Source organism: Penaeus vannamei, chromosome 11 (genome assembly GCF_042767895.1).
Source record: "Penaeus vannamei isolate JL-2024 chromosome 11, ASM4276789v1, whole genome shotgun sequence".
Lineage (NCBI taxonomy): Eukaryota > Metazoa > Arthropoda > Malacostraca > Decapoda > Penaeidae > Penaeus > Penaeus vannamei.
Window position 1 is genome coordinate 18009826 of NC_091559.1, and position 22720 is coordinate 18032545.

At 43.4% G+C, this 22720-nt stretch overlaps 1 protein-coding gene across 1 annotated transcript; it reads left to right on the plus strand.

The window, feature by feature from the left end:
• Positions 1-2257: 2257 nt before the first annotated feature.
• On the plus strand, positions 2258-3029 carry Tcs5 (TP53 regulating kinase; the record flags this gene model as incomplete). The annotated part of the gene is given in 1 exon segment (XM_027361999.2): positions 2258-3029. A coding segment is annotated over 1 exon segment (672 nt). The 3' UTR covers positions 2931-3029.
• Positions 3030-22720: the final 19691 nt, after the last annotated feature.

A 22720-nucleotide genomic window follows, 5' to 3' on the forward strand; every position in this document is an offset into this window, starting at 1 on the left:
CCCCCCCTCTTTACTCTTTTACTATCATACTATCCTATAACACTATAACCTTTGACATTAACTCTTTATACTAATCATTAACTCATTTACCCTTTTCACCACAATATTTTATCATAGTGCTATATGACCTTAGATGTCTAGCACATTTATTTGTTTCAATCATTAATCATTAAGTATTTATGAACATTTCTATATATTACAGGGAAATATTGTGTAAAGTAAATCAGTGTGCAAGCACTTTTACTATTAGTTATTATTTTAGTAAGTAGATGACATTCTTAACTTCCACCCACACCTCCTACCCAATCCCCTACCCATTGTTATTGTGGGGATCATAGGAGATTGGGACTGAGGCCCATTGTTAGGGATCACTCTTACCTTAGGCCTCAGCCCTCAGCTCATATAATTTCACTTTTTTCTTTTCTTTTTTTTTCTCTCTGTCTATCTCACCCTTTCCTTCTTTTCTTCAATTCCATCAGATGTCCACTTTCCAAGGTGTAAGAGCTGTGCTGAAAGAATGAAAGACTGGCTTTGTACCAGTCTTGAACAGCCTTGGCAAACCATTAGCATGGTTTTCCCTTGGTTAATTGTCTTGCCCTTACCCCTCATAGTGACCCTGAGGGGTAATCATTTCTCTTCCCCGCCTATATCAGTCTCACCATTGCCAATGATGAAGATTTTGTATCCTTATTACAGACATTGAGGCTTGGCCCTTCATCAACTAGTCAACTCTGTCCATTCCAGATCATCATCCCAGGTTATTACTCAATCTTCAAAACACATCCCTTCTCTCCCAACATCCTCCATTTCTCCTCCTGCAAAGTCTTCTTCATTTTCTGCCTCCTCTTCCCTTATAACTATTATTCTTTTTGCCCTTGCAGTACTACCTCACTTTAGACCACTCTGGCTTCCTTATGTCCTCCTCCTACTACTCCCACTTATAGAAACCCATGGAATAATCTGTTTAGCTTAGCCATGTGGGATTCTTTCTTTGTGTTTCCCCCTACAGCACCTTATTGTGACAATACCTTCCTCTTCCAACAATTTTTCTAAAAACAAGTAGGCAAAGTTTCCTTCTGGAGCTGTTCCGATTGCTCATTACCTGTATAGTTACAACTGTCTCAAGCTTGTGCATCATCTACCCTAACTGACCTCACTGGCAAACCTATTCTGCCCAGCCTCACTTCTCCCTGAACTGTTTCCATCTCCCCAACTGATTGCCCTGTCTATGATCAGGATTGTAATGCAGTGGCATTACAGTGCTACACTATTCCTCCCATAGGCTGCCATAAGTCCTACACCAATATTGTCAAGATAAACTTACATAAAGTTTATATTGGCAGTGGGTCCTGCCCTGTCCAACAATATTGACCCCTTCACCATCAAAGGTCTTCTTTGTCAGAAATGTTGGTGTTTTGGCCACCCTACCAAGCACTGTTGCTGCACAGCCCACTACTCTATATGTGCCCAACCAGGTCATGACCATTCAAATTGCTCTGCCAGGTATGGTGGCTTCCATAATAATGTTATAGGGGCTGCCCTCCCTACAAGGTCGAGTCGGAGGTATCAGTTCTCAAATTCAAACTAGGCATCGCTCTACCCAAGACTAGAAAGGAAGCACGCCAACAAGATTTTTCTCTTGCCACCTATGCCAATGCTGTCCTTCGATTTGCTTCTCTCCCACAGTATATACTTAACCCTATCCCATACCATCCTCTACTCCCTCCCCCCCAGTCAAATTCTTTTGCAGGTCTAAATTGAGATATTCCAATCTCTACCACTTCCCAGTGCTTGGCCTTTATTCTCACTTTCCCTGTTGCACCAGTCGATCAAGATACTCTACCCCATCTTACACTTTCTCTCCTACACCCACCTCTTCCTCTGCTCCTAGGACATCTGTCTTGTCTTATCCACATAAAACCTTTGTTTCTCAGACCCTCCACCCAGTCCTTTAGCACTCTATGACCTTTGACATTTAACATATTGTCCTAATCATTAACTCTTATTTACCCTTTTTACAGCAATGCTTTACCTATTGCTGACCTCTGATGTCTAGCACATTTCGAACTGTTAACCATATAACTTTCCATGTCAGTAACTTTTGTGTTAGTGATTGATATTTTATTGTTATTTACATATTACAGTATCCTTGGCATTGCTGAGAATATCCACAGGTTGAGTCATGTTCTTGTTATGTGACTCCTTATTTGAATAATGTTATCTTTGAGATGAGTAATCCATATTTTCTACTTCATAGGATGTCACGAGAACTGCTAACTCAAGGTGCTGAGGGGAGAGTCTACACTGGAAAGTGGCTCAGGCACTCAGTAGTTTTCAAAGAGAGGTTTCCAAAACAGTATCGCCATCCAGACTTAGACGCCCAGATTACACGTGAACGATTAAAGGCAGAAGCACGCACACTGACAAGATGCCGCATGGTCGGAATTAGAACCCCTGTGGTGTATGATGTGGATTTTAACAAGAATATGATCATCATGGAGAAAATTGATGGTTCCATGACAGTGAGGAACTACATCTATGATGCTGTTAATCAAAAGCTTTCCATGGAAAACCAAAATTTAATGAGCCTTGCTGAAAGAATTGGGAATGTATTGTCAAAATTACATGCAAACCATATCATTCATGGAGACTTGACAACCTCAAATATGCTACTTTTGGCTCCATATGAATATTCAGAAATTGTTTTCATAGATTTTGGCCTGAGCTCTATCAGTGAATCAACAGAGGACAAAGCAGTGGACCTGTATGTTCTTGAGCGTGCTATTCTAAGCACACACCCTAATACTGAAAAGTTTGTCTCTCATATTCTTTCAGTTTACAAAACACAAGGTGGTGGTGGAGCTTCTGAAGTAATTAAGCGGTTGGATGAGGTTCGATACAGAGGTAGAAAAAAGCTCTGTTTTGGTTAAATGTGTGCCAATGCTCTGTTATAATTGTGTATGGATACCAATATTCACTTATTTCGAAAAAAATCTGTAAAATGACATTTTAATAAAAGGTAGCATAATTATTCCCATTTATTATCCTCCTAATCTTAATAGCCACCAGTTGGATGGCAACTCTGTTGCTAGTTGTGTTAGGTGTGTATAATATCTCACATATATATTTCTGATCTTACAAGTGGCTGTACCATTTGTACAAGTGCAAAATTTTTACTTTCTGTGTGTAACGTAAAGATGACTTCCCAAACACATATTGCTCAAGCTCACTGAAGATCCCAAATCTGTTATCTTACTTTCACTCTAGACAAAGTTAGCAAATAAAGATAGTTGTCTTGTACTATAAGTTACATGTATAACAGAATTAACTGCTTACATTTCAATTCCTTTTTATTTTTTCATGTTTTTATGCAATGTTTACTTGGTAAATCTTTCACGTGAATCTTACGAGGGTGACCAAGTTAAATCCCTATTCTTTTTCCTTTCACCCTCAAAAGAATATTGTGAATAATATAGAGTGCATTGCTATGCACAAGCCCAAGTATTCCTCAAAATATCCAAGAATATTCAAATATGGAAAAAAATGTGAAAGATAAGGAGAGACTTTAGTTATAAAATAAAAGCAAATATCAGGAGAATAATAAATGAAAAGTCTTTATACCACATGTTACTCATTGCCCAACTATGAAGTCAGTTTGAGATTTAATGAATATCATGATTACCATGGTCATCAAAAGAAGTATATATGAGTTTTAATGATTAATAAAACGTGAAAAGTCATGAGAAGTTTGTGAAAAGATAGTATGAGAAGATGCTAGCTATATTACTCAAATTATGAGTAAAAATTTATTGCTGATTTTCATGACAGACTTGCCAGCCAGTTTGCTACCAAAGTTTCAAAATAGTAAATCTGAATAATTTGAATTTTTAGATAACCTATGCCTTTTTTAAGGTAATCAGTTATATATGAACATGCTGTTACAATCTGATAGTATGGTATTGAAAAAAGTAAAGACGAATGAGGGGAAAGAGTAAATGGGGCAAGGCAGGAATAAATAGGAGAAAGGGGTTTAAGGGCAATCTGATTAAATGTCTGTGAGAATAGAAACTGCAAATATTTCAGTGTAGAAAAGTTATGAAACAACCAGTGAGTGATAAAAATAGGAGGGGAAGAATCGGAGAATGAAACAAGGTATCAGGAGAAGTATCAAGGAATGTAAACAAGGGGAGGATCTAGGGAAGGGCAGTGCTATGACAAAAGGAAGCAGAATGGATAATTGGGAAGGAAGGGGGGGTTGGTGTTGATGAAGCAGGGGGCAATGGGATGTGTTGGGAGGGAGAGAAAGGGATGAAGGGAAAACATGAGGAGGATAGATGTGGGCAGTCACTTTGAGTGTAGAGAAAATGGGAGACTGAAACGGATGCTTTTTGGGGGGATCATGTATAGAAATTTCTGAAAGTCTTCAAGTGTCTGAAATGGGAGTTAATTTGGAAGGTCTGGGAAACATCAACTTCATGAGGAAGGTTATGTCTACAGAAGGTACTCTTGACAATACTGATGTGGAACTTATGGCGGCCTCTGGGGGGAATAGTGTAGCACTGTACTGATACTGCATCATAGTCAAAGAGGCAGGCAAACATGTCCTTTTCACAGTCTAACCAATTCTTGCCATAGAGCAATCAGACAGGGAGATGGAAACAATTCAGGTAGAAGCATTACGGAAGAAGTGAGGCTGGGCATGGGATGGTTTGCCAGTGAGGTCAGTCAGGGTTGATAATGCATGGAACAGTTGGTGACATTATTATATATCCAGGTTGAAGGACAACAGTCATGCTGCCTCTAGTGAATTTAAATGTAAGCATTGTAGAGGCTGGGCAGCTGGAGTCCAATTGTTAATGGTTTAAACATATAAAAGGGTTTGGTGAAGGGATTTTAAATGTTCTTCAATTATAAGATAGTATGGTAGCGAAGAGGATAAAAAAGGAGTAAATGGGGTAGGACGGGAATTGATAGAAAGGAGAAAGGTTAGGACACGGGGTAATTAGAGGAAATGGAGAGTATCTATGCATTGGGCCCCATAGCCTGCCGCTCCCTGTTGTCCGGAGTGGCAGAGGTGGCGTCCACCCAAAGTTACTGCACAAGGATTAACCTATTCAGGCTATCCAGGTAGGAATTTGGAACATCCGGTCCTTTCAGCAGGTTTAACGGTTACCCCTGCTATCAAAGAAATTGAAGCAAATGGGAGTTGAGGTGGCTGCTCTCTCAGAGGTGAAATAACCTGGCAGCGGCAGGATCAATATCGATGGGTACACTTATTACTGGTCGGGCCGAGGCGATGCTCAACATCTCCAGGCAGGAGCCATAGCCATCTCCAGCCGATTTCATTGGCATTGAAATTAAAGCATGCTTTTGGCTTTGTGTCTCTCATTGCTGTTTACACTCCTACCGATGTCTGTAAACGATGAGGAAGAGGCATTCTATGCCAAACTCACATCTTTGGCAGGCAAATGCCCCCGGTGAGACATTCGCATTGTACCGGTTAACTTCAATGCGGTATCAGGCTGTGATTGAGCTAGCTACGAGATATCTGTCGGTCGCCATGGCTCAGCTATTCTTAGTAGCGAGAACAGCCTCCTTTTCCGAGACTATGCTAGGTCCCAGAGACTGAGGATTCACATTCTTGTTAGTCCTCACTGAAGCATCCTCCAGAACTGCAGGGTCTATGGAGTGCCGAGTTCTGTTGTATCAAACCCACTTCAAAACCCCCGTCTCTCCAGTGTCCACTCTACTGTTTCACTTGAACGGATTGAGGGAGGAGTGTGCATGGGGGTTCGCCACAGCTATCTCGGATTGGTTCACAGTGCTCAGAAACCTGATGGACCTTGTAGCTCTCTGGGATCCCTTTAAGCATGAAACACTTGATGCAACACAAAAGTCCATTGGTAAACGTCTGAGGACAAGGCAGACTTTCAACTCACAGGAGACATTGGAGGCCACAGATGCGGGCTGCGTGGATCAGCTGAATGGTAATAGGGATTTGCACTGCTCCTTGGTGCGCAAGGCTCGGACTCTGCTGAGAAGGTATCAGGAAGGGTACATCAGAAACCTTGCTGAGGAGGTTGAATCCCATTTCCTAGTAAATTACCTTCATCCTGCTTACCAAGCCCTGAGAGAACTGAACTCTACCCTCGCATGTGACTGCAGTCCGTTTAGTGGATGGATGGATCATCTCAGATTATATTGCAGTTTGTGAACGTTGGAATGAGTATTTTGAGCAACTGTATCAGATAGGTCCTTCAGCAGTTAGTCTGGAAGCTAGTGGCGTCGCAATCCCTGACCTAGTATCCTGACTGAGGTCAGAGAGGCGATATCTAACCTGAAGGATGGGAAGGCTGCAGTCAAATGCGGTATGCCTAGTGTACGGGGGCATGCATACTGTCCTGGCTGAGATCTGGCAGTCCGGTTCTATTCCTTCGGACCTGTTGAGGGGCATGGTCATCCTTCACTGATAAGAGAAAGGGGATCGTTGAGTATATCAATTACCATGGCATCACATTGTCCAGCATACTAAGTAAGGTTTTCTCTCACATCCTTGTGAAACAAGGGGGGGGGGGCATTTAGGTTGAAGAGCTGTAATATGGGAGGATGTAGGAAATGGAGACGATTGTGGGGTTTCCATCATAATGCCTTTACTGAGATATTTCTTCACGTTGGTCTTAGCAACATTGCCCCCCCCAAAAATGACTACAGGGGAAATTTTGCCTTCATTTCAACGCAAGCAGTTATAAAAAAAAGACATCTTTTAGCACATATCCAGTTGCATTTCTTTGTTAAATATTTTTGGCTTTTGTATTAACACAGTAAATATTGCCAGAAAAAGTACTTTGTGAGTTGGATCAGTGATTTCTAGCTCTGTATGGAAAAGATCATACCAATAGCAGCATCTTTATGTACCAACATAGTTATTTGCATGCATTGTATAGCAAATGGATGGGAGGACCACTTCTCTAAAAACGCAAGTTAAATCAGCGAATCTTAGCAAGGTAAGGTTTAAGAAATGGAAGTCTTGGAACACTGAAGAATCGGTTAATGCATCATTAGGGCCTCCTAGTCTTTGTTCCACTGTTTCCTTGAATTACAGCGACAGAGGCACTCATTGTTCAAGTATTTTTTAATTTTTTTTTATGGCCGTGTGTATGGACACAACCATCTCAACTGTGTAAAATGTAATGATTTGTGTGGTGTAACCGCAAAACGTTTTAAACTGGGTAAATTCATTCTTTCTCTTTGCACTATGGCAGGTGTATGTATTTCGAAGTTTTCCCATAATCGATGCACATCGATGGATAAAGTGGCATATGCATTTGATGATGGTAATATTTGGCACTTTGTTGCATCCCATTGCATTGCTAGACCCCTCTGATGCAAACCCAACAAAATTGTCAAGTAATAGTATATTTTGTCATATTTAATGAGATGCCATCCTTTGGATAATTTGGGAATTCCGTACATTTTTCGACGTATTTGTTACACAAAAACTTTTGTTGTAGATTATGCTCTGCAAAGTATGAAACAAATTTTATTTCCGCCCTTGTCATGTCACCACTGCTGACTGTTGAGGTATGTGACCTTGAGGATGGATGAGAAGTATGACATGAGTCTACAGTATATTAGTACAATGAACACGGGGTGTTTTGTGTCTTAATGGCAAAGATCCCTGCATTGATTTCATAACCACACGTATTACAAAAAGATTTCTGATGATTCTCGTCCACCTTCTTCAACCACCCGTTGAAGTTATCGTCATCCAGCCAGGCATTTCTGAAATTTGCGTTTGGGGGGCATCTACGGAAGAGAACTCTAACATTTAGTTTTTTTCTTCAGTACAACAATGGACTTAAGAATAAAGGGAACATCATCCAACAGATATAAATGTGCTGAATGAATGTTGCGGTGCAGTAGATATGTATAAAAATGACTGTACGTAAAATATGTGGTTAATGATTAATGGTTACAAAGCTATGTAAATATGCTAGACATCAAAGGTCATATAGCACTATAGGAATGTACAGTATCGGAAAGGGTAGATAGTGGGATGAATTAATAATTAAGTGTTAGACATCAACAGTCGTACAGCAGTATTATGGAACTGGAAAAGGTAAAGATGAGTAAAGCTGGAGAGGATGGGTTACGGTAGGAATAGGCAAGGGGGATCAAATCAAGTGAAGGACATGTATGCGTGTGAGAAAGAACAGTTTATCAAAACAGATATCTTACGGACAAGGTTGATCGAGTGTATAGTCGTTATGAGAGATAGTGATTTACATGTCAAAATAGTGTAAGAGGAGGAAGGGAGAGAATTTTCAGGCGGAGTGCGTATAGTTCTATAATAAGGACACTGAACTCGGGAGGGAAGGGGGTATTTATATGTGCGAGTTGGGAAGACTACTGCGAAACTAGCATTGGAGCCATCAGTATAAACTGATACTGGAGGAATGAGTGGAGACATGGCCAAGGAAATGGGTGAGGACAGACGGGGGATATCTGACTTTGGTGGATCAGGGAAAACAGAGGAGCAAATGCAGGGATAAGGTGTAAACCATGGAAGAACGGAATGGATAGAAAAGGGGAAAGGTCGAAGACGGGCAAGGGGGAATGGGAAAGGGGTAGGGTAAACGTGGAGAAGAAGCAACGATAGGGAGCAGAGACCGAGGGATAGTTTGGTGAAGGAAAGTTAGTGGAAGCGGGCATAGCATCGGGGAGAGAGATGCCTGACGTGCCTGACTCAGCTTACAGGCTCTCAGCTGGAGAGGAGCGGAAGGTGCTTAGGGTTAAGCGAAGACCTTGTGGTGGATTATATCAAGATGAGCAAGAAAGGAGGAAGGGGCAGAAGAGTAGATATGACACCCTCTATCAAGAGTGGAGAGGACCAAGGTAACTTGAAGATGAAGGAGGGTTTTGCGATCTGAACCCCAGGATAAGGGAGAGCTCTTTCTTTCTTGCAGAAGTATGATCTCGCCAGGACAGTTTGCAGTCAAAAATAACACCAAGGAACTTCCCAAAAGAACGGTATTGGAGCGGAACGCCATATAAGAATAATGGAGGTTGGGAACCTACACGAGCGCGAGAGAAAAGGAAAAAGATTTAGAGGTCGAAAAACAAAAACCATGATTAGTGGCCTAGGAAGATACTGATGATATTGCAGACTGAAGGAGTTGGCAGACAGCAGGTATACAGTGGAGAACTGGAGAATATGGCACCGCTATGTGGTATCATATTGCCTCCGTTAGGTCAAAGAATATAGCTAATATGGAGTCGTGGCATGCAAATGCGGATGTATTATGTCTTGAAATGAACAAGGTCAGTTGTACTTCGGGCACTGCGGAATCCAAACTGGGAAGGTGAGAGATTGTGAGATTCAAGATACTACACTCGTCCTAGAAGTTAGCACAAGCAGCTAGTTATAGCGATAGAGAGGTAATCTTGAGGGAGGGTACCCGATTTATAAGGTTTCAAGAAGGGGATGATAAGGGCTTCACGCCGATGAGGAGAAAAAATTGCTAACGTCCAAATGTGATTGAAAATTGTTAACAGGAAGGACAGAGAGGAAGATGGATAGTGTCGGAGCATACTTTCAGGACCTTGGGGGGGGGGGGGGTACTACAGAGAGAAGTACAGAAGAAGAAAAAGGAGCAATATAGGATTAATCAGAAAGCAGGGAAAATGTGATGATGGTCTTAATAGAAGAGATATGTGGAGAAAGCTGAGAGCCGTTACTAACCTGGCTGGAATAGTCAAGATTTGTATAAGTACTTGTATAGACCTTGGGAATGGTCACTCAGTTCATTAGCGACTTAGAGAGATGCAGAGACGAATCTCAAATATGAAGGACGGGGGCTGGATGGGGGATAGTTGCCTGACTATTTATGGATATGACGTCAGACAGTTGAAATAGATATAGAAGACGTAATCGACAAGACATAATTTCGCCGGTTAGTCTGTTTTGCTGACGAAGGGTAATTGTTCCAGGCTGCGCGATTTAAACGAAGCGCTTAGGTGCAATCAGAGTTCCACCATTGAACACACTTGGAGGTATAAGATCGGGAGGTCCGGGGAATGGCTGTATAGGCAGCTCTGGACAGTCACTGTGAAACATTTGCAGTGTATCTCAAATGGATGAGAAGGAGGGTCAAGGGAAAGGAATTGTAGAGAGTGCAGTAAAAGTTTGCCACTCAGCTCTATCAAAGCATCATCGTGGGGGATTAGGAAGTATGAAGTAGGATGAAGGAGGACTGGAAAGTGGGAAGTGGTCACTATAAGGAACGTGGTCTAGAGCTGGCCAATGGAAGTCTAAATGGAGAATGTGAGCATAGAGAGAGGTCAAGGCATGGAAGCGATTGCGTACGTCATGTTGAGAATAATGTCAGTTGTGGACAGGAAGCGTTCCAGGAATCGGCCGCATGAGGCAGTGATGGAGGAGAGGAGATTGATGTCTGAGGAGGAGAGGAAGAGGAGGTGAAGGTGGAGTAGGAGAAGAAGGGGTAGAAGGTTCAGGGTGCATCCACACCAGTGACATGTTGCTTGGAGACAAATTGGAAACATTGTGGGGGACACAATAGCAGACATTCGGCTACAAATCTCTTGATATGTATGGGGTCATATTTGCTACAATGCTGAGTCGACTTTGTGAAACTGTCCACACCATGTCTGAAGTGGTTCTTCTCAGTTGTGGCAATGTCAAACCAAGCATCTGACCTCTTTATGTGGTTCTTGTATAGCATATGGGCTGGTTGCCACAACAACGTGTGGCTGCGATAGCATTCAATCAGCGCTAACATTTTCTCTCTTGTCCACTCCATATTGGTCTGTTGGTTTCGTTCACACCAGGACTGCTAACGTGTCGCCCAACAAATCCGTACCAACATGTGTACTACGATGTTCATCGAAGACTTAAGAGCGTTACCCAACTTGTCAGTCTTAATGTTCCAATCGTGTTTTTTTTCCACTGGTGTGGACGCACCCTTAGACTGCTACTGGTAGCGCGACGAGGGAGAGGGACAGTGGTAGATATTGGAGTGTCTGGATTTAGAATGGCAAAAGGATTTGATTAGGAGAGATAGGGGTAGAAATGGGAATGTAAAGTGGAGGAAGAATAGGTACAGGGGGATGTAGAAACATCTTGAGAGGAAGGGGAGGGCGGAGCAAACGACATTATTGGAGTTAGGAGTAAGAGAAGAACGTCGTCGACGTGCTCCTTGTTTGACTTCGCCTAGATTAATGCCGTCTGAATATGAGAGCTGCTACTCCAGACTCAGACTTTTAGGCAAAGTAGTCCATACAAAATACATTATGGGTTCCCCAAAATTAGAACATGTAAGTGACTGTGTAGAGCAGTTTGACCGATCACAGCCAGGTTGGGTACACAGAGGACACCAGACTGTGGAGCGGCAATATTTGGCAGAGTGGCCTAGACGCCAACAATTTTGACATAGACGAGGTGGGGGGGGGGGTATGGTCGGACAGGGAGGGATTCTCCGCCAATATAAACAGTAAATGGGGAGGTCATGTCTACGGAAAATAATTTTGGCAATATCGGTGGGGGTCTTGCGACTGCTTCTAGGGGGAATGTATTGTACTGATACTGCATCATAATCCATGAGGCAGGAGAGTAAGTCTTCTCCACAATCTGACCAATCCTTGTCGTATAAAGGGCAGTTTGTCTACGAGACGAAGACAGTTTTGGTACATCTATTGAGAGAGTGATGTGGTTAGGCAGGGGTAGGTATGTCAGTGAAGTCTGTCGAGGTTGATAATGCTTTAGCTTGGGTTTTGGATGTGATGGCCGTGTGCTTAAAGAAATAGTGTAACGCAAATCATTTCTTGACACAATTTTCTTATGCTAGATTCTTCGCGATTATAGGAGGTCGTATGTAACTTAAGGACTGTCAGTTTCAAAAATACAACGTTCTTATCCTCTTGCCTTATTTTGGTATACCAGTTGATTTTTGCGGTATTAATCCTTAATAGAGGATTTTGCATTTCGAGGAGTGGATGCCACAATTTCTTTAAGCATACAACTATGACAGGTCGGGAACGATCCGGGTAACTTTGCATACTTGTTTGTGGAGACTGCTGGAGGAGGAGAGTGTTGTTAAGAGTAGGGGACCTTGGAGGGATTCACGAAAAATCGATCCCATTTGGTTAAGCTAAACAGAGTATTCATGATGTTTGTAGAGATAGTGGAAGGACGGGGACGTGTAGAAGAGTGTGCAGTGTTCAGAGAGGTAGTATTGTGAAGTGATGAACAATATGACATGAATGGTTTATGGTTGATGGTTGAAACAGGTCTTATAGCACTATGGTAAAATATTGTGGGTAAATGAGTTAATGATAATTATAAAGAGAGTTAAATGACAAAGGTTATAGCGTTATAGGATAGGGAAAAGGGTAACATTAATAAAGGAAAGGGTTAACGGTATATGACGACTGGATGGAATGGGGTGTATCTGTTGTCGTGGAAGCTATAGTAACATTAATGAAAACTGGTAATAGAGTTATTATGAATTAATCACTGGGTAATACAGGTAGAGACGGCTGTTGGAGAAGTAGCAGAAGAGTCTGGGGGATGAGATAAGGAGACTGGAGAAGGGGGGAAGTATCAGGAAGAGCGTCAGGAGGGGAGGAATCCGGAGAAGGGATTCACGTGAGTATCCAGGTGGGAGAGGTAAGGATAATGGAGAACGAAAAGGGAATGCTGCACATGGAGAAGGAAAGGATAGGGTTTGTTAGGAAAGAGTAGGAGGAAGAGGGTTAGGGAGAAATTGCGGAGGAGGATGGATATCGGCAAATGCTTTGAATGTAGAGGGACAAGGAATAGAAGGATTGGAGTGTGGATGAGGGAGCGGAACATTTTCTTGGGACATGTCTAAGAATTTTTGGATGTCTTCAAGAGTTTCTGGAGGAGATTTGGGTAGGGAGGTTTGAGAAACAAAGGATCTCTTGTGAGAAGAGGGGATAGATGTTCGAGGAGCAGAGGAAAAGGAAGGTGTAGGAGTAGGTTGTCTGGTGCGACGCGTAAAATGAGGAGGAAGGGTAGGTATCGGAGATGTGATAGAGACTGGAGTATCTTGATTTAGAAAAGGGACTCGACTGATAAAGAATAGTAGAGTTAGGATGGTTCAGAGTAGAGGGAGGAGATACTGGGGGAGATGCAGAATGGTTAATGGTTAAAAGCGAAATAAATGTGTTAGACATCTAAGGTCATATGGCACTATAGGAAGGTATAGTAAAGGGGGATGTCAGGTGATAGTTGCTATGCGTCAACTATCTAGAGTAATGTTGAAAGGTTGAAGTTGGGTAAGGGTTGATGAGGGAAAGGGTTATGGTGGTTTAGGTAAGGGAGTTAGATCAAGTGAAGGATATTAAGGTGTTTTATGATGGATAAGTATAGACGAGACAAAGGGAGTGTGGGGAAGAGATAAAATGGTAATTGGGAATTGGAATAGGAGGATGTGTGAGGAAAGTCTCTTGGAGGCAGATAATAGATGGATTATAAGAAGGAAGGATATAACGTAGGTCTGGTCTGTGAGAACAGAAACCGCGAATATTCCAGTGTAGGAAAGCTATATCTTAGTTATTTTATGAGTGAAAGCGTCGGTACGTATTGGGGAATCTGGGGGGGAAGGAGCTAGGGGGTGTAAAGGAGTGGTATCAGGAGGTAATGGTTAATGGTTAAGATAAATGTGCTAGACATCTAAGGTCATATAGCACTATAGGAAAGTATAGTGAAGGGGGATGTCAGGTGATAGTTGTTATGTCAACTATCTAGAATGGTGTTGAGAGGTTGAAGATGAGGGAAAAGATTATGGTGGTTTAGGTAAGGAGTTAGATCAAGTGAAGGATATTTATCTGTCTGAGGATGGAGAACAGGTTGTCGAGGCAGAAGCTGTGAGATTCTGTAAGGATGTCTGATATGTTGGGAGGTCGGTGAAGGGAGGATAGGTGTGGAAAAGCAGAGGTACGTGCTGTATTAAAGCGTGGACAGGACAAGAGAATGTGTGGGACTGAAAGAGGGATGTTACATAGAGGACATAGGGGCGGGTCTGAGCGTGACATCAGATAGGCATGTGTTAGGCGAGTGTGGCCAATACGTACTCGTGCGAGGGCAGTCTCCCAACGTCTGTTTTTGTGAAATGGAGCTGACCAAGAGGAGATTGATGGTTTTACGATATGTAATTTATTGTTGTGGAGTCTTGACCAAAAAGATTGCCATCCGGTATACAAGAAGGTCTTAAAGTGGGGGTAGTAATCTGTAGCTGGAATATGTGAGAAGCGTAGTTGAGGTGATGTGGACATTGCGGCATATCGTGCAAGAGTATCTGCCTGTTCATTGCCAGGGATTCCAACATGGCTGGGTACCCAGCAAAATCTGACAGATTTGTGACGTGTAGATAGATAGAACAACCAGTTCTGGATCTTATAGACAAGGGGATTGGTCGAGTGCATTGACTTTATGAGGGTTAAAGAATTACGGGAGTCTAAAAATAGTAAAAGAGGAAGAGGTGGATGAATATATGCGTCTTAAGGCAAAAAGGAGTGCATATAGTTCTGTAGTAAGGACACTAGATTCAGGAGGGAGGGTGTATTTGAAAGTGCAATTTGGGAATGTTACTGCGAATCCAGCTCCTGAGATGGATTTGGAACCGTCAGTGTAAACATGAATGCTGTAGGAATGAATGGAGACATGGTCAAGGAAATGAGTGAGAAGGATAGAGGGGGGAATATCTGATTTTGGTGGGTCAGGGAAAACTGAGGAGCAAATACAGGGGTTAGGTATAAGCCATGGAGGAATGGACAGTGGGAGAGGTCGGAGATGAGGGAAGGGGGAATGGGAGAGGAGGGTATCCATGCGTACGGGGAGAGGAGTTGGTAAACGTGGAGAAGAGGTAAAGGTATGAAGTAAGGATTGTGGAATAGTTAGTTTGGTAAGGGAAAATTGGTCAAATCGAGCATAGCATCGGAGAGAGAGAAGGGCTCGACGTCGAGAGAGGGACGGCATGCCTGATTCAGTATATAGGCTCTCAACTGGAGAGGAGCGGAAGGCGCCTAGGGCTAAGCGGAGACCGCTGTGGTGGATTGTATCAAGGTGAGCAAGAAGAGAGGTTGAGGCAGAGGAGTAGATATGGCATCCATAATCTAGAGTGGAGAGAATCAAAGTAACATGAATATGGAGGAGAGTTTTGCGATCTGAGCCCCAGGAGATATGTGAAAGAGTTTGTAAGATTCGGAGGCGACGCTGAGCTTTTTCTTTGATATACAAGATATGGTCTCGCCAGGACAATTTGGAATCAAATATAACGCCTAGGAATTTGCCAGAAGATCGGTATTGGAGTGGAGCATTATATAAGAAGAGTGGGGGTTTGGGGACCGTACGTGAGCGAGAGAAAAGGATGGGGAAAGATTTAGAGGTAGAGAAGCGACAGAGATCTGGTATGGATGTGCCAGATGCATAGATGGTTAAGTCATCAACATATAGTGATGCTCTGGCTCCTGGTGGTAGGACTGACTATGTCATTTACAGCAAGACGGAATAAAGTGGTACTAAGCACAATTCCTTGTGGGACGCCTTCGAATTGAGGAAAGGATGATGAAGTGGAAGAGGCAATCTTGACCTGGAAAGTACGTTTAGAAAGGAAGGATTTAATGAAAACACCCATGTTTCCACGTAAACCTAGGGAGGACAATTGTTGGAGGATATGGTATCGCCATGTGGTGTCATATGCTTTTTTCTAGATCAAAGAAAATGGCTAATACGGATTCATGGCGTGCAAATGCCGATGTAATGTATGTCTCGAAATGGGCAAGTGGGTCTGCTGTACTTCGGGCACGTCGGAAACCAAACTGGGAAGGGGAAAGGAGATTATGAGACTCTAGGTACCACATTAAACGGGTTAACCATTCGTTCTAGTAGTTTGCACAAACAGCTAGTTAGAGCTATGGGGCGGTAATCTTGGGGTAGGGTACCTGATTTATTAGGTTTTAAGAAAGGTAGGATGAGAGCATCTCGCAAAAGAGAAGGAAAATTTCCTGACGTCCATATGTAGTTGAAAATAGTTAAAAGGAAGGATAGAGAGGAAGATGGGAGGTGTTGGAGCATACGATAGTGAATACCATCAGGGCCTTCATGAGTGTTGCGGCACGACTGTAATGCAGCGTTGAGTTCAGAAGAAGAAAAAGGAGCATTATAGGACTCATCAGAGGATAGGGTGAAGGTAATAGGGGTGCGTTCCTTGATGGTTTTAATGGAAGAAAAGTGTAGGGAAAGGTGAGAGCCACTACTGACCTGGCTGAAATAGTTGCCCAGTTCATTAGCTACTTCGACAGGCTCAGAGATGAGAATATCTCGAATATGGAGGATGGGTGCAGGGTGGGGGGGATTGCCTGATAGTTTATGGATCCGTCGCCAAACAGCTGAAATAGATGTAGAAGATGTAATTGAGGAAACATAATTTTGCCAGCTATTTGTTTTGCTGTTTTTAATTGTACGGCGAAGATGGGCAGAAGCTCTTTTAAAGGAAATAAGGGCTGATAGCTGGTGAGGGGTGCCTCGTTTGTAGCGATAGCTGTTCCAGGCTGCTCGTTTTAAGCGGAGCGCTTTGGTGCAATCAGAATTCCACCATGGAACACATTTAGAAGTATAGCGTCTTGAAGTTCGAGGAATGGCTGTATAGGCAGCTCTTAGGATTGTGGTTGTAAAACAATGTAGCATATCTGAAATGGACGGTAAGGGGGAGTGGAGGGATAGGTATAGTAGAGAGTGAAGTGAAAGTATGCCAGTCAGCTCTATCAAAGCACCAGCGTGGAGGATTAGGAAGTGGTACATATGAAGTAGGAGAAAGGAGTATTGGGAAGTGGTCACTATAGGGGAAGTGGTCTAGAACTGACCAATGGAAATCTAGATGTAAAGTAGGAGAGCATAGAGAGAGGTCAAGGCATGAAAAGGATTGTGTGCGCGTGTCAAAGTGTGTGGGGCGATCTGAATTAAGAATAATTAGGTTATTTGTGAAGAGGAAGCGTTCTAGAGATCGGCCTCGGGAGTTGGTGGTAGAGTCACCCCCACAGAGTGTGGCGGCAGTTGAATCACCAACTATGAGGAAAGGTGGTTGGAGTTGGGAAATTAGAATCTCAAAGGCAGTAAAGTCAATGGGATGGGATGGGGAGAAGTAGACTGAAATCACTGTGATCCAGCGGCAAAGAAAGATGCGAATAGCTGTGCACGGGACAGAAGTTTGTATGGGAGGTATGACATAAGGTGTTTTATGATGGATAAGTATAGACGAGACATAAAGGGAGTGTAGGGAAGAGATAAAATGGTAATTGGAAATTGGAATAGGAGGGTGTGTGAGGAAAGTCTCTTGGAGGCAGATAATAGATGGATTATAAGAAGCAAGGATATGATGTAGGTCTGATCTATGAGAGCGGAAACCGCGAATATTCCAATGTAGGAGAGCTATATCCTAGTTGATTTATGAATGATAACACATGTACGTGTTGGGGAATTTGAAGGGGAAGGAGCTAGGGGGTGTAAAGGAGGGATATTAGGAGGTAGGGAATCTGGAGAAGGGCATTGTTGTGCCATGAGTGATTCTCGTGTGTATCCGGGAGGGAGTGCAAAGGATAGAGGGGATGGAGGGAGGGAGAATGTGCCTATAGTTGGGGTTGAAGGGGGTGGGTTGTGTTGGGAGGGAGTATTAGTGTTAGGAGGATGAATATCGGAAGGATGGATAGTTGGAGTTGAAGGGGATGTGTTGTCTTGGGAAGGATTAGGAGGAAAGGGTGTAGGGGTGCTGTGAGTAAGAGGGGGATGCACATCAGGAGGATGGGTATTGGGAGGATGGATATCAGTGGTGGATGGGATTGAGGGGATTAGGTTGTGTTGAGAGGGAGTAGGAGGAAGGGGTGTAGGGGGAATATTAGTAGCAAGGTCTATATAAGTACAGGTCTCGTCACTTCGGAGTTCTGCGCAGCTTTGGGTGATAAGGCCTATGACGTCACCTGGAAAGAGCTGAGAGCAAGGGGGCGGGGGGAATTAGAGCATGGTAGGCAGGGACATAGATAATAGAAAATGGTAGTAAATGAGCAGATACTTGAGTAATTTCAGATGTCGGCACGTTGAACGATTTGCATATTAGACATGTTTTGCAGGCGATGATTATCAGCGATTGTTTGTAGGCCTATATCATATATTCTACGTGAATTTAGTTTTGTAATTCATATTTTGCAGCTTAGACATGGCATAATAAAGACATAAAATAAATAAAGACATGGCATATGTAAACTCCAAATGTTTTTGATGAATTTATTATAAAACGAATCACACAACAATAACAATAATAATGATAATAATAATAATAATAATAATAATAATAATAATAATAATAATAATAATAATAATAATGGCAATACATAAACATACACATAAATGTACATATATAAGCTGCAACCAACCACTGGGCATTGTGACTTTGCGCGCGCCAGTCAGTCAAGCGAGCGAAAACGGAGAGAGGGAGAGATCCTTACGGCTCTACCTCACATCAAAAAATGACCACGCGATTAGCGTGGAACCCCCAGGCTCTGCTCCAGATGACGTCATGCGCGAGACGGACGAATTTGAGTCCCTTAGTGACGAGACCTGTACTTATATAGACCTTGATTAGTAGGAGGGGTATGAATATCGGCAACCACTTCAAGTGTGGAAGGAGCATGAGTTATGGGATCTTGTCTCAAGCATATAGCTTTGAATGTCATCCATTGTTTCTGCAGTGGAGTTTGTTGGAGAGTTTTGTGAGAAGGTAATTGTTTCTGCAATGGAATTGGTTGGAGAGTTTTGTGGAATAAAGGTTTTCTTATGAGGGGGGGAAGAGGAGATTGGTGTCTCAGGAACAAAGGTATAGGTAGGTGGAGGTGATTGTGCTGTAGGGGAAGAAAGGTTAGAACGTTTAGTTTGTCTACTGCGGGTAGTGCGGGGAGGGAGAGGGGTTGGTGTTGGGGCTGTAGTTGAGATAGGAGCTGTGGTTGAGATTGGGGTGTCTGGGTTTAGTGTGGCAAAGGAATTGGTCTGAGGGAGGTAGAATGTAGAAGTAGAAATGGGGACATTTTGGGGTGGAGGGGGAAGGGCTGAGCGAACGATGTTGCTAGAATATGGAGTATGAGAGAAACCTTGTCGACGTGCTTCCTGTCTGGCTTCACGTAAAGTGAGACCATTTTTGTATCTGAGAGTTGCTACCTCAGATTCAAACTTGTAAGTGGGACAGCTTCTATAAAATACATTATGGGGGCACAGTTAGCCCATGTTCGTGTTTGTGCTGAGCAGTTTGATCGATTATGACCAGGTTGGGCACATATGGGGCATCGGTCTGTGGAACGGCAATGTTGGGCAGGATGTCCAAAGCGCCAACAGTTTTGACATTGACGGGGAGGGGGTTGGTATGGTCGAACAGGGAGGGATTGTCCACAAATGTAGATACATAAGGGAAGGTCATGTGTACGGAAAGTAATTTTGGCAATGTTGGTCGGATTCTTTCGTTGACCTCTAGGAGGAATGGTGTAGCAATGTACTGATTTCACATCTTGGTCTTTGAGGCATCCTAATAAGTCTTCTCCACAGTCTGACCAATCTTTGGTATCGACTGGGCAGTTTGCTGGGGAGAGACAGTTCCGGTACAAGTATTAAGGGTTGGATGAGGTTCTGCAGGAATGGGGTTGCCAGAATGATCAGTTAACTTTGATAGTGCTAGAGATTCAGTTTCTGATCTGACTGTTACCAGACGGGAGCGATCGCGTCTGGTATAAAAAAGGACTCTGTCTACTTGTTTTTGGAGGCATTGTTGAAAGAGAAGAGTGTTGCCTGAGTAAGGAGCTGTAGCAGGGATCACGAAAAATCGGTCCCATTTAGCTGGGCTAAACAGAGTATTTAAGATATCTGTAGGGTTGGTGGTGGTGGATGGTCGGGGACGTGTGGAAGAGGGAGTATTACGGAATGATGGAGAATAAGGTTGCAAGGTAGTAATAAGGGAGGATTGGTTGTTTGATGAAGGTTGCAGGGGTGGAGTTGAATTTGAGGAAGTTGGATGGGTAGGAATGTCTTCTGGAGATTGATTCTCTGCTTGGGTGGGTAATGCACTAGTAGGCATTGAGGAGTGGGCAGTAGTTTCAGTGTTCGGAGCCGTGGCCAAAGGAGAGCCTGGGTTGGGGCTATTTGATAAAGTGGCTAGCCTCATAGCCTCTAATAATGGAATTACATTTTCATTACTGGTCATGGGGAACCTGGATTATGTAAATAGGCCTAATCGGTCCACCTCCTTTCGCTACTGAAGGTAATGGCTAGATTAGTCAGGAGTACCGTGCCCATAGTTCCCGCAGGCCGTTCAGGACTGGCACTAGGTCAGCCTTTCATCCTCTCAGCACGGCTCTCACACCTTAGGAAGTAGATAGCAGAAGGGGATGGAGAAGAGACGGAAACAAAAGGTGGAGAGGAAAAAGACCATGCAAAATTAGTTGAGTCGAGGGCTGAGGCCCTAGGCAGGGGAGATCCCTGTATTGGGTCTAAGTCTTCGTCTCCTAAGCCCCCCCCCACGACAACAACGGGCAAGGGATTGGGGGGGGGGGGGTATCAGGAGGTAGGGAATCTGGGGAAGGGCATTGTTGTGACATGAGTAGGAGGAAGTGGTGTGGGGGGAGCATTAGTGGTAGGAGGATGGATAACGGAAGGATGGATAGTTGGAGTTGAAGGGGATGTGTTGTCTTGGGAGGGATTAGGAGGAAGGGCAGTAGGGGTGCTATGAGTAAGAGGGGGATGGATATCAGGAAGATGGATATCGGTGGTGGACGGAATTGAGAGGGTTAGGTTGTGTTAAGAGGGAGTAGGAGGAAGGGGTGTATGGAGAATATTAGTAGGAGGGATATGAATATCGGCAACCACTTCAAGTGTGGAAGGAGTTATGGCATCTTGTGTCTTAAGCATATAACTTTGAATGCCATCCATTGTTTCTGCAGTGGAGTTGGTTGGGAGTTTTGGGTGATAAAAGTTTTCTTATGAGGGGGGGGGGGAGGAGACTGGTGTCTCAGGAACAAAGGTATAGGTAGGTGGAGGTGATTGTGCTGTAGGGGAAGAAAGGTTAGAACGTTTAGTTTGTCTACTGCGGGTAGTGCGGGGAGGGAGGTTGAGATTGGGGTGTCTGGGTTTAGAATGACAAAAGAATTGGTCTGAGGGAGGTAGAATGTAGAAGTAGAAATGGGGACATCTTGGGGTGGAGGGGGAGGGGCTGAGTGAACAATGTTACTGGAGTATGGAGTATGAGAAAAACCTTGTCGACGTGCTTCCTGTCTGGCTTCACGTAAAGTGAGACCATTTTTGTATCTGAGAGTTGCTACCTCAGATTCAAACAATGGGGTTGCCAGAATGATCAGTTAACTTTGATAGTGCTAGAGATTCAGTTTCTGATCTGACTGTTACAAGACAGGAGCGATCGCGTCTGGTATAGAAAGGGACTCTGCCTACTTGTTTTTGGAGGCATTGTTGAAAGAGGAGTGTTGCCTGAGTAAGGAGCTGTTGAAGGGATCATGAAAAATCGGTCCCATTTAGCTGGGCTAAACAGAGTATTTAAGATATCTGTAGGGTTGGTGGTGGTGGATGGTCGGGGACGTGTGGAAGAGGGAGTAATACGGAATGATGGAGAGTAAGGCTGTATGGTAGTAATACGGGAGGATGGGGTACTTAATGAAGGTTGCGAGGGTAGAGTTGATGAATTTGAGGAAGCTGGATGGGTAGGAATGTCTTCTGGAGATTGATTCTCTGCTTGGGTGGGTAATGCACTAGTAGGCATTGAGGAGTGGGTAATAGTTTCAGTGTTCAGAGACGTGGTCAAAGGAGAGCCTGGGGTGGGGCTATTTGATAAAGGGGCAAGCCTCACTGCCTCTAATAAATGGATTACATTTTCATTACTGGTCATGGGGAACCGGGATTATATAAAAAGGCATCAACTGGTCTACCTCCATCGCTAGTGAAAGGTAAGGGCTAGACTAGTCGGGAGTACCGTGCCCATAGTTCCTGCAGGCCGTTCAGGACTGGCACAAGGTCAGCCTTTCCTCCTCTCAGCACGGCTCTCACACCTTAGGAAGTAGATAGTAGAAGGGATGGAAACAAAAGCTGGAGGGGGAAAAGACCATGCAAAATTAGTTGAGTCGAGGGCTGAGGCCCTAGGCAGGGGAGTTCCCTGTATTGGGTCTCAGTCTTCGTCTCCTATGCCCCCCCCCCCCCCACGACAACAACAGGCAAGGGATTGGGGGGGCCTCAAAATGGATAGAATTGTCAGTAATGGTTAATGGTTAAAAGCGAAATAAATAGAATTGGCAGTAATGGTTAATGGTTAAAAGCGAAATAAATAGAATTGTCAGTAATGGTTAATGATTAAAAGCGAAATAAATAGAATTGTCAGTAAATGTCGAGGATTGGGTATTAGTATCAATTGGGGTAGGGATCGGTATACTAGAATCGGAATAAGATAGGTTAGTTAATGAAAGGGTAAGCCATGGGCTCCCGGAGGCCTGACATAAAGCCAGCCTTTCATCCCTTCAGCACGGCTCTAACTTCTTCCCTACAAGGAAAAATATGACCAAATTAAAGTGCACAGCAGCAGAACATTGAAATATGATAATCTATAAATAACTTTAATTAAATTAAGGAAATAAGGAAACTAAA